The sequence below is a fragment of the Styela clava genome, chromosome 4 (genome assembly GCF_964204865.1).
Source record: "Styela clava chromosome 4, kaStyClav1.hap1.2, whole genome shotgun sequence".
Taxonomy (NCBI): Eukaryota; Metazoa; Chordata; class Ascidiacea; order Stolidobranchia; family Styelidae; genus Styela; species Styela clava.
Genome location: NC_135253.1, coordinates 1756106 through 1767662, shown reverse-complemented (window position 1 = coordinate 1767662; position 11557 = coordinate 1756106). Strand labels below are relative to the sequence as shown.

The following is an 11557-nucleotide window of genomic DNA, read 5'->3' as shown; positions in this document are numbered from 1 at the left end:
TACAATACTCGTTTTCCGATAATCGTTGAAAATATTTGAATATTAAAAAAATAGATTTTGTTCATCACTAATCACATCATATAAAATCGACATAATTAACATTAAAATAAAAGTTCAAAAATAGTTTCACATTTCATGCCCATTTAATCGATGCTACATGCGAGTACATTGTTTTTGTTTATATAAACTATTATAATGCCACTGACATCCGTATATTTGTATTTCTCTTTCAAAATTAATTTGAAGTTCGAAATTAGTTTGAGAACCACTGGCATATATCATTTGTTCAGTTTCTATATTGATGTCGTTTCTAAATTGTCTAGATTCCGCTTTGTTCTCCCGACGTCTGGCAAAGGGAAGTGAGCTACACAACAATCTGGAATTTACTCAACACAGATTCGCTGTGAACTGCACACAATTTTAGGTTTGTAAACACCTTGTGACATTGTTGGTACAAAAATCCTGGCTGCGCCCCTGCTATCAGTTGACATCCTACAAGCTGACTAAGCCAAGTTCGCTACCCTCAAGACATGGTAGCTGTTTGAATAAGATTCTTAAAATACATATGCAATCAAATGCAGCCTACCTGACCTATACCTCGAAAATGCAGTGGCTGTAAAAGCAATGATCACAATTCATTAAACCAGAGGAGAAACTACAGTGCAGAGCATTCTGCAAAACAAGAGAGAAATGTAGCATGACGAATCACCTTGCAACAGTGTATCGACAGAAGGATTCCGCAGTGGAGTTAGCAGCATCTGCTAACCATTCTGAACAGAGAAACAACATAACAGAGATCACAATAATCAATGCCACCATAACAGCCCATGATGGTTGTCTACGCCACAAACATATTTCTGCATATACAGCAGTGGAGCCAACATATGTCTTACATCATTAGGCCTTCTAAATACATTAGGACTACACCAATGTAATCCAACACCATGTAAGGAAGTTATGCAAACTGTCGAAAATTTCCGAATGGCCTGTCACGGCTCGGCTGTGGGGTGCATGAATACGCTCGCCACCGCACCTCTGATTACCATCTGTGAGTTCCTCTACAGTCTACAGGATGTCTATGTGTGAGAGGCATGCTGGACTCCTCACCGCCGCAGGTTGGTTCATGTTATCGCTGGTCCGTTGTAGCTTCCTCCACCATCAAGTCCATGCTTCTGAAAACAAAATAACTGGCTAACTAATGCCATACCCAACATGGACTGGTAACCAGACGAGAGGCTATGGTTCACCATATAATTAAGCTGTCTTATCGGCTTTCCGGTCCCACTGGATAAATATGTAAACCCGATCCGATATGCTTCCATGCCACCATGTAATTCTCTGGCAGCAAGTTCACAGACAAAATTTGGTGCTGCGAAGCATGTGCACCAAGATGGCGCACAACCTGAACATAGTTAGGATTCAGGTTGTGCCTCATCTTGGTGCACATACTTCTGGAGCACCTAAAATTGTATATTTGTTCCAATATTATGCCTGAACAAACATAACTGCATTGAACTCAACAACCTTCCAAATTCCGATGGATGCCATCTAATCACTATCATTAGGACATTGATAAAATCATCATTCAGGGTAAGATATAACAGCACTGTTCACAGCTGCATTAGGCAGCAAACACATCAAACCCCAACCCCCAGCCTGCTTACCTTAATAGTTATCTAAAAACAATCTATGCGCAAAACTAAGAACCTATAAAGGATTCTTAGCCAAAAGACTTTTTAGTAACACTGGTGCATTCCGTCATAGGATGAGGGAACAACTGCCTAACCTATGAAGAAAATCCACCGGTGTTATTGAAAGTGCTTAGTTTTTTCGTACAGACTGTTTTCAGGTAGCTAAAAAGGCAAGCATACTGGTTGTTCAGGGTAAGGGGTACGCTGTGTTTGCTGTCTAATACAGCTATGAACAGTGATGTTCTGCCCTACCTTGAATGATGATTTATCAATTTCCTGATGATAGTGATTGGCTGACATCCATTGGAATTGAGAAGGATGCATGAGTCCAATGCATGTATCTCTGCTCGGGTATAATTATGGGACAAATATACAGTTTCGTCTGTGAACTCCAGGCCGACTCATCAAGAAATGTACGGTGGCATGGAAGTGATGGGCCAATCCAAAGTTTTTGACTGTTCGCACAACTTTCTTACATAGTGTTAGATTACATTGTTGTAGACCAAACATACAAAGAGGATAATTCTGCAAAACATATACTGGTTACACTGTCTGGATATGTAGAAATACATTTGTCTGGTAAGACGACCATCATGGCTGTGGTGACATTGATTATAATCTCTGTTATGTTGTTTTCCGTTCAGAATGATTAGCAGATGCTGTTAACTCCATTGCAGAATCCTTTTGCCAACACACTGTTGCAAGGTGATTCGTTATGCCACATTTCTCTCAGGTTCTGCAGAATGCTTTGCAATGTGGTTTTCTTCTGATCGAATGAACTGCGTTAATTGCTTCCACAGTCATAGCATTTTTGAGGCATAGGTTTGGTGAGCTGCCTTTGATTGCATCTCTGACCTCGAAACTGAAACTTTATTGTCAGAAAATGGGTTGAAAAGTTAGAAGACAATACACTAAAAAAAAAAATATGTAAAGATTGATGATCAATGCTAAAATTGTGTCCTGGACATAGTCAGCTTATAGATGAAAGTGAAACATGTTCCATATATAAAGTCCATCCACTTGTGGTTGATTTATCTTTGGCTAGGGATTATTTTAATTAGACTGTAGCACTGTGTGACACCTACATATGGTGGATGAAGTTACTCAATAGAGCACCGTAGCACAAAAAGACTTCAACAATCGTTGAAAAATTTACGAAGACCTGGATTTGCATATTTGAAAGGACCCAACCAAGTACATTCTGATCATTGTGAAGAACTCAATTCGGCAGGAACTAAGCGTAGTCGAAATGTTGGTATCACAATTTTTTTTACTCCAGTATATTTTTTTTAGAGCAATTGATTATGTTAGCGTTATAAAAGGCTTACTTCTGAAATTTGTCCTATTACAGTGAAAGATGAAAATGATTGAGAAACAGCACTTGCCCAGGAAGTTAGTACTAAAAATAGTCCTACTTGTTAGTACCTACTTGTTATTGGTAGAAACATCTGCTGACTACCATCTATTTTTCATGGAAATTCTTTCAAAACGAATGACTACTAGAATGTATGTAGCAAAACATGTAATAGCATTATCCATATTGCTCGCAAAGCATTTATTGAGTCTGGGTATTAATAAATAAAGCATTTCTGCTTGTAAAATATTTTTCAAGATTACATTACATATCAACCTCAACACCACTATTTGTACAAGTGGTTCCTAAATGAACTACGTAATTGCAGAATGAAACGACCTCTTACTGCAGCTATACAACCAGTATACAAGAGAACCACCAGAACTTCACCCAAGAATAACAGTTATTATGATAAAAGTGTTTTTCATGCCGATAGTGAATTTAAATTTTGTAACAGAAATGTATTTTTCCATAATTTTGACCTTATATCTGCCCACCCAGGATTTTCAAAAACGGGGGTTTCAAAACCAGAAATTTCCATTCCATTCGGAAACTATAACCATGATTATGCATTCGCTAAAAGAGACAACTTTTTTAGCATATACCGACTAAAATACCCTTTGTTGACATAAAAATATGAAAAAAAAATGCCCAATTATATTTAGTTTTGGTCTTTATATTTGCGATTATGCGATTCACTTCTACCATTTATTTATTTAGTTTCAAATACACAAAAGTATCATCAGAACATTCCCATGGACTAGCAGTGAAACTCTCAAGCGACATTTACAGAACAGCAATTACCAAAAATATCTTTACCGTTGATATAGACATTAACTGTAAGGGTCCAGAGTTGGATCAATATCCTATTATCATCATATGGCTATGTGTAAGCCATCTTACCTATGAGGATGACTGGCGCATTGCGACATGTTTTAATTATATATTTTTTTAATCTTACACTACGATAGAATAGGTCAATAAAGACTTTCAGTACCTGAATTTGACAGCCAAGGTAAAAAACTCATATAGAATTAGGTATTTTTGAATTTTGAAACTTCACAAGCATGCCTTGTCGACAGATCACAGCATTGATTAATAAAAACAGCAGGATTTAAAAAAACTTACCACTCTACAGGAAAATATTATTCTTTGAATTTTACCACATAGATACTTTGTGAGGATTAATTGTCATCTTGGAATTGAAAGACGTTGTTGTCTTTTTCATATCATGCAAGTGCTTTATTTATTATCAATACCATACAAAAATAATTTTAAATTCATTCTGGTCTTTAGGGTGTAGATGTAATATATCTGCAAGAAAATATTATATTCATTAATGAAAAGTTGGAAAATAGTTGAAAATGAATTACTAAATCATACTTTAGTTCTGTCCAACAAAATTATGTTCATTTTCGCGACACACCCATTGGGAACCGCTGCTATAGACATTAACTGTAAATTTCCAAATATGGACCTTTCCCCCGACCTTCGACCCCCGGAATATTCTTCCTATACTTTATCATTGCAGAATTTTCAGGGCTATTCTAAGAGTGCTTATGCGAGTTGGCACCTGTGAAATGGGCTATGTGTTTTAAACCATCATTATGATTCATCGCATACAATAATCTGTTTTTTAAATGTACCGGTAAAGAATTTTAGCCGACTCTATCACAGCTATTTCTACACTAATTTTTTATTATTGCAATTAAATTGAAACTCCTAGGAAGACAGAGTGATCATTGAATTATCTGATTTATATTTTTAAGTTTCTGAAACACAACTGAAAACTAACGAATAGAGCTCAAAAACGCGAAAACGAGGTAATGTTCGCAACCACGCTTGAAAATCTGTCTGAGTGAGAAAAGTGTCTGAGTGGATGCGAAAAGGGAGCATTGTTACGTCATTTTTTGTATCTTGCTGATTGGCCAATGTCACGAGGTAAACAAGGAAGTCGATGCTCGAGGAGAGGTCCATATGGCTCGGAGTTGGATCAATATCCAATCATCATGATATGGCTATGTGTCCTATCTATGATGACTGGCGCATTGTGACCTGTTCTAAATATATATCTTACACTATGATAGAATAGGTCAATAAATAGCTGGAAGTACTATCAACACTTCAAGTACCGGTACCTGAATTTGACAGCTAAGGTACAAAAACTCAAACTGGGTTGGATATATTTGAATTTTGAACCTTTACAAGCATGCCTTGTTGACAGATCACAGCATTGATTAATAAAAACAGCAGGATTTAAGAAAACTTACCACTCTACAGGAAAATTTAATTCTTTGAATTTTACCATAGATACTTTGTGAGGATTAAATGTCGTCTTGGAATTGGAAGACTTTTTTTTTTTTTTAATACTATGCAAGTGCTTAATTTATTCTCAATACCATAAAAATAATAATATACTATACCTTGTTTGGTGTTTGGGTTTTTTCCTGATACAGTAGGTATCATCTGTGCGTCTGGAGTCATCACTGTCAGTGTGTAATATGTCGACAGCTGAATGAAATATATATATTCTATATAAGTTGCAATTATTTTATCGTTGGCAATGAAATTAAGCGCAGGTGTCAAACGTTTCGAGAGTTTAAGTGAAGTGAAAATTTGTAAATTTCAATAAGTCTCATGTTGACCGAAAATTCTCCATAGACAAATGAGGTTTGTTTTTTATTCTGGAGTCAAAATTTCCATCAACTCGAAATTTTTTTAGGAGAGTAGATTTTAAATGGTCCAGAATTTAGAGTTTTGAGTCGGGTACTCTGCTTGTAAAAAACAAAAATTTTTGCTATAAAACTGACTTACCGTTAGGTAAAGTGACAGTTGTCAACTCACTGACAGCTGATGACTCTGTGATAAATGATACCTCTCTGACAGATGACGACCCATTGATCGACGATAGGTCCGTGACAAATGGCACCTCAGTGACAATTGGCAACTTAGTGATGGTAGCAGATGGAGATAAATATTTTCTGCAAGAAATTATTATATTTATTGATGAAAAGATGGAAAATGGTTGAATATTTGACTTTATGATCAAAAATATTATTTGACTGCAGAATATCTAAAATGTTAAAAAGGAAAAATGCACTATGAAAGCAAAAGAATGTCAATTAGTCAAAACATTCCATTTTGTCCCCAAATTTATGAATCTTCATTATTGAATATAAATCATTTGAGATGTATCCATACATGAGCAAACTTAGAAACCTTTTGGAACAATTGTAATCCTCTTTAATAACATAATATTTTGGCTAGTGGTCCCAACCTTCGTCCATTTTAGAACTTTTTTCCCATTTCTCACTGCATAAAAACTACTTTATTTATTATTGCAGCTTCATCGCTCTCCGACATTTGTAATGTTCACCGGTTGGGATTCATTTCAGACACTATTATTATGTCAAAATCAACCCAATCAAAATACACATTAGTCCAGTGGTTCTTAACCTTTTTTGAATAATTTACCCCTTTATCAAACAAGGTTACAAGATTTCCCCCAATACATCTGATATTAAAAATTCGTCAGGTAAAATATAAATAGCTCTAAATTTAGATGCGAAGTCTCTCTCTCTCTCTCTTTCTTTTTTATACCCCGTCTTCGCCTCTGTATTGGGCTTCAGTTCGGCGTGAAAAATAAGAGAGTGGGGTTCGGTGGGAAAAGAGTGGTGTGGGAGGGGGAAAACGTATGCGAGGGGATATTGAGGTGATAGAGAGTTGCGAAAAAAGTTCGGAGTGGGAAAATGAAAATTATCGATCACAAAAAGCTTTCAAGATGTATGTGCTTTTTGCACAGAACACTCTGGGGAATATAAACACCATACTGAATAAGATACGTCAACTCAAAATATAAAAATTTGCTCTGATTAGGAGCGCAGCTAGGATTTAGACACAGGGTTAAAATCCAATCCCTTATGAGACAGTCGTCGCGGTTACGCGCTCGTTAAAAGACCCCACTTTTGCAGCCGACTTTCCTCATTTCCCTGACAATTATGAGAATCTAAAATATCTTTCTATAGTAATTTAAATGTGTTCAACGTAACTTGCAATTGTTTCTTCTTACGGCAAAAGAAAAACATTACTACTCTAAAGTCTAAATTACCAAGGTAAACTGTGAACATGAAAATATGAGATGAACTGCCCGATTATATTTAGCTTTGATTCTTTTTTTTCGATCTTGCGAACTCGCTATCGCCGTTAGAAAAGATCTGATCTAAATTCACATAAATTACAATTTAATTTAGGGCAATGAAAATACACATGAAATATATTAGTAAATCGAAAATACATATTCAACGCCTGGAAATCCCTTCCGGAAGGCTACTGAAGTTCCTTCGCCGCGAATACGCCACTTTCTCAGCAGGCACAATTGGCTGTATTTCATTCAATGTCATTGGCGCTATGGTTCCAACGCCGACTGAACATAATGTGTGCTACAGACACACGAATTTTCGCGATTCACAATGGATAAAGAGGCGTTTTTAATCGTCACCTGCCTCCTATGACGAAACTTCTATTGTTTTGGGTTTTATTCTTAGTGTTTTATATTGCCGCCTGTCAACCAATAAATTAGCGTTACTAATTAAATGATATACTTGAGCATTTTCCCGCCGATGAACATAAGACATACTTATGTTGAAGGAAATATGTGATTTAGCGAGAATAAACACCAACGTTAAGGTGTCTACGACCAAAATAACAAGCCATGCTGACGAAAAATATCGGAGATTATAGTAAAATGCAATCGCACACGTTACTAACGGTTTTTTAAGTCTTCCAAGTCTTTTAAAGGAGGGGGGTCAAAATTTAATGAAAAGAACTCGACTTATTTATGGGTGTTGGTTTTCAAATTCGTTTGAAATAGGACCGCTATTAATAAATAATACGCTGACACTGATTTCTCGTAACAAAACAAGCAAATAGATATGTTTTGTGTTTGTTTAAAATATTTTTTACAATAACGAAATTTACCCCCAAGAATGAAGAAATTTACCCCCGGGGGTAAATTTTCCCCAGGTTAAGAAATGCTGCATTAGTCGGAACTAGTCAAAAAGGAAATCATTGTAAATGAAAACACAGTAAAACCAAAAAAACATTTTTTTGAGAAACAAATATATTGATCTAAGACGCATCAACATTTGACAATTAAGCATAAACCTCAATCTCTTCATCATTAAATACTGTTTTTAGTATTTACTAACAAAACAAACAATTTTATAATGATTTAAAGTCTCAGTAGCTCAATCTCCTATATTTCTAAATGAGTGTCTGTGGCCTTAATTGAGAAATTTAAATCTTATAAATTTTCACTATTGCAGCTGCTATAATATTAGTATTTTTGTGGTATAATTGATATTAGTGCATTTTCAGCTCTTGGATTTTTTTGCCAACAAAATTGGGAATTGTCCTAATGATCCCACTCTCATGTTTTTGTGTTAGTTTTATAAGGAATGAACATGAATGCTTACGATACTGTATTTTCTGCCTAATAAGTCTTTTTTTTTTGTCTAATTTTTTTTTGGGGGGGCGTCTTGTTGGACGACTATTCTTACTTCCTTCGATGGGTTCGGCTTATACTTCTCAAACATGATTTATGTGAGCTCAATATATGGGTTGATATATTTTATAACATATTCACGGAGGTCAAAGTTTCTGTCAATCAAGATTATTTAATTGACTTTGTAGCGCCAGCAGTTACTTGTCTCATTCCTTTAAAAACATGGCATGCAGTAACTATCACACCATATCATGGGTTATTTCAGTTTATGTATTGTTCAAAATGATTAAAATTACTCCTTATTGGTAAAAATAATGCTGTGAATATTATTCTACCTGAAATAAACAAGACCTGGTTCCAACCATATAAAATTATTGATACATATTACTGACCCACTAAGACGAACTTTTTCTTCCCATCTTTTTGTCTTATTGGATGGCTATATGGAAAACCCTCTTTTTCAGTGCTAAATTTAGGCTTAGCCTCTTAGATCTCTTTATTGGGAAATACGGTATTTGTTTTATGTGTGTCTTTTCCAATTTTATCAATCCCAAGAAATTTGAGAATTATATGGTGAAAATCACAGAAAATCTAGATTTTAAATCTGGCTTCGAAATAGCAACTCTGATATGAACACGAAGGCTAAAATGAAGTAGCAGAAGTATGCAATGTGCTCTAACACAGATTCCCACAAACTTTTGGGCCGTGAACCCTTGGTTGTAAATCTTGTTTTTGACGGACCCCCCATCTTATGCTGTATCATTGAACCTGAATCAATACATTCTAGGGCAATTCGATAGGATTATGATTAATTTGCCCCCGATATCTGGGATGTCGGTACTAATTGAACACTTAGAACGAATTTAATTCTGTATATTACTGGTGTAGTCTCACACAATTAACTTAATTTTTTTACTTCAATTGTTAAGGTTTTGTAACAATTATGATACGAGACTGTGTGAACTTATGTTTTATCTCGTTCATGAATGTCTATGTGACAGTGGATATACGTTAAAATGTATGTGTCAGATTTATAATATGTTGCGGACCCCTGTGCAGTTATCCCAGTCCGCAGACACTAGTTTGGGAAACCCTACTATAACATACATACAACTGATAGGAATTCTTTATAAATATTTCCGATTGTTTTGTATGAAAAAAGAAGTTAGGTAGTTCAACACCAATTCTCAAGGAATTATGTTTGACTAACGAGGTATCACTGTATACTAAAAACAACCCAATTACCAATAACTCATTACTGAAATCAGTGAAAAAACAAAGTAATATAAATGAATACCTGACATATGATGGCCAATCCACTCTGCAAACAAGTTCCAATTCGTCATTAATTTTTTTTCCTTGCAGTACCGCTGTGAAAAATTTAAAATTGAATAGGTTTTTGGTTTCAAAATTGTGGTTCACATTCAATTCCAAATAGTGTGAACTTCACTGTGTTATTTCCACGATTTAGTCATAACTTTAGTAATGCAAATTTTCATAAATTATTACTGATAAACGAATATCAGAGTAAATGAACATATAGAGAAATATCATATTGAATGTATCCAATTTCAACCATATTTGAGGAATTGATTTATATTTGACATCACATGAGGGACAGCCTGGTCAAAAAGATTTTGAGGGTGCAATGGCAGTTAAAGTGTTGAATTTAACGACGTGGGAAAAAATTGGGTAGGTAATACAGAACCAGAAAGTTTGTGGTCTTTCAGAAAACAGTAGTCCCTTACACATTCTTAGATATCAGTGGATGCTTGCTCTGTGACCTTTATTTGTGATTACCAAAGGCTGAACTATAGATTCGAGTTACACATATTTTTGTAATATTTGTGAGTTCAACTGGCAAAATGTTTTTCCTTTCACTTCATCAAATCGGTAAATTTTATGTCCTTATATTGAAAATACTTACGTTGAAAATTGGCTCGTTCCAACATTTGTCTCACGGTGGGTTTGTGAATTTTTGGTGCAGCTGCGCTGTTACTGCAAAGAAGCATTAGATAATAATGACTATACATTTTTAATCACCAAGGTGGAGTATTAAGTTTGCTAACTTGAATTCTGAAATTTGTTTCTCAGTTTTCAGTGCAAATGATCAAATAAAACATATTACTAATTAACTGAGGTGCATATCAGATGTATGTACTCAAGTATAGCTTGGTGGTTCTTATCAAGGATGATTAACTTATTAGCTAGTTTTGTTAGCACTGATAAAAATAGCTAGAGTGAAGTTCCATCTAACTAAAATACATTGTAATTATATTATTTGCTTTGGCCTTGCAAGATCACTTATAAACATTTGTCCTGCGATACTTGAAAACTTATGTGAACATCAGAAAGCAATTTTTTTTCAATAGAGTTTTCCAACTTTTCCCAAAGAAAAGTTTCCTACTTTTGTCTACTAGATGTTTTTGTCTCGTAAACCAAAAAAATATATATCTGAATCGCTTTTCCTTCCCAAATTTCTCTAAGAGGTTATATGAAATCTTTACCTTGAGTCATGCTGTATGAAACTGTTTTGCTTCTGAAAATCAAGTACAAATAAAATTTAACTACAAACCAACAGATATGAAGCACAGCTGCAAAATTACTATTATGGTAATCTTCTTGAACAAAATTCCAATACTGAGTACTAAATGTGACCTGAATTTTTCCAAACAAATCATTTAAATAAAAACTAAGCATCATCCAATACAAACAAACCCTAGTCAGATATTCATATAAAAATTTACTATTTAGTTCATTTAATTTTTCAAAAAACAGAGAACATGTAGAATCACCATTTACCTTAAAGACTAGTTTCTGGACTCATGCTTATTGCTCACAATGACAATTTCAGTAAATGTGAATGCACTGAAGTATCGGTTGAATCAACAATTTAACGTAGAAAATATGTAATATTTGTCTCATTGAAAAACTTGGGACTACATTTGGCACAAGTGGGCAGAGCAATAGGATAAACATTGGGGTTCAAATCTTGCTAGGGATGTCAAG

General features: G+C 34.9%; 1 protein-coding gene across 1 annotated transcript; it reads right to left on the bottom strand.

The window, feature by feature from the left end:
* Positions 1–3327: 3327 nt before the first annotated feature.
* Positions 3328–11093, bottom strand: LOC144422275 (uncharacterized). The gene is made up of 6 exons (XM_078112290.1): positions 11056–11093; positions 10476–10546; positions 9846–9918; positions 5860–6026; positions 5469–5556; positions 3328–4359 (listed from the first exon to the last, which is right to left on the bottom strand). The coding sequence occupies exons 2-6, from the start codon at positions 10498–10500 to the stop codon at positions 4338–4340; spliced, it is 375 nt and encodes a 124-aa protein (XP_077968416.1). The 5' UTR covers positions 10501–10546; positions 11056–11093; the 3' UTR covers positions 3328–4337.
* Positions 11094–11557: the final 464 nt, after the last annotated feature.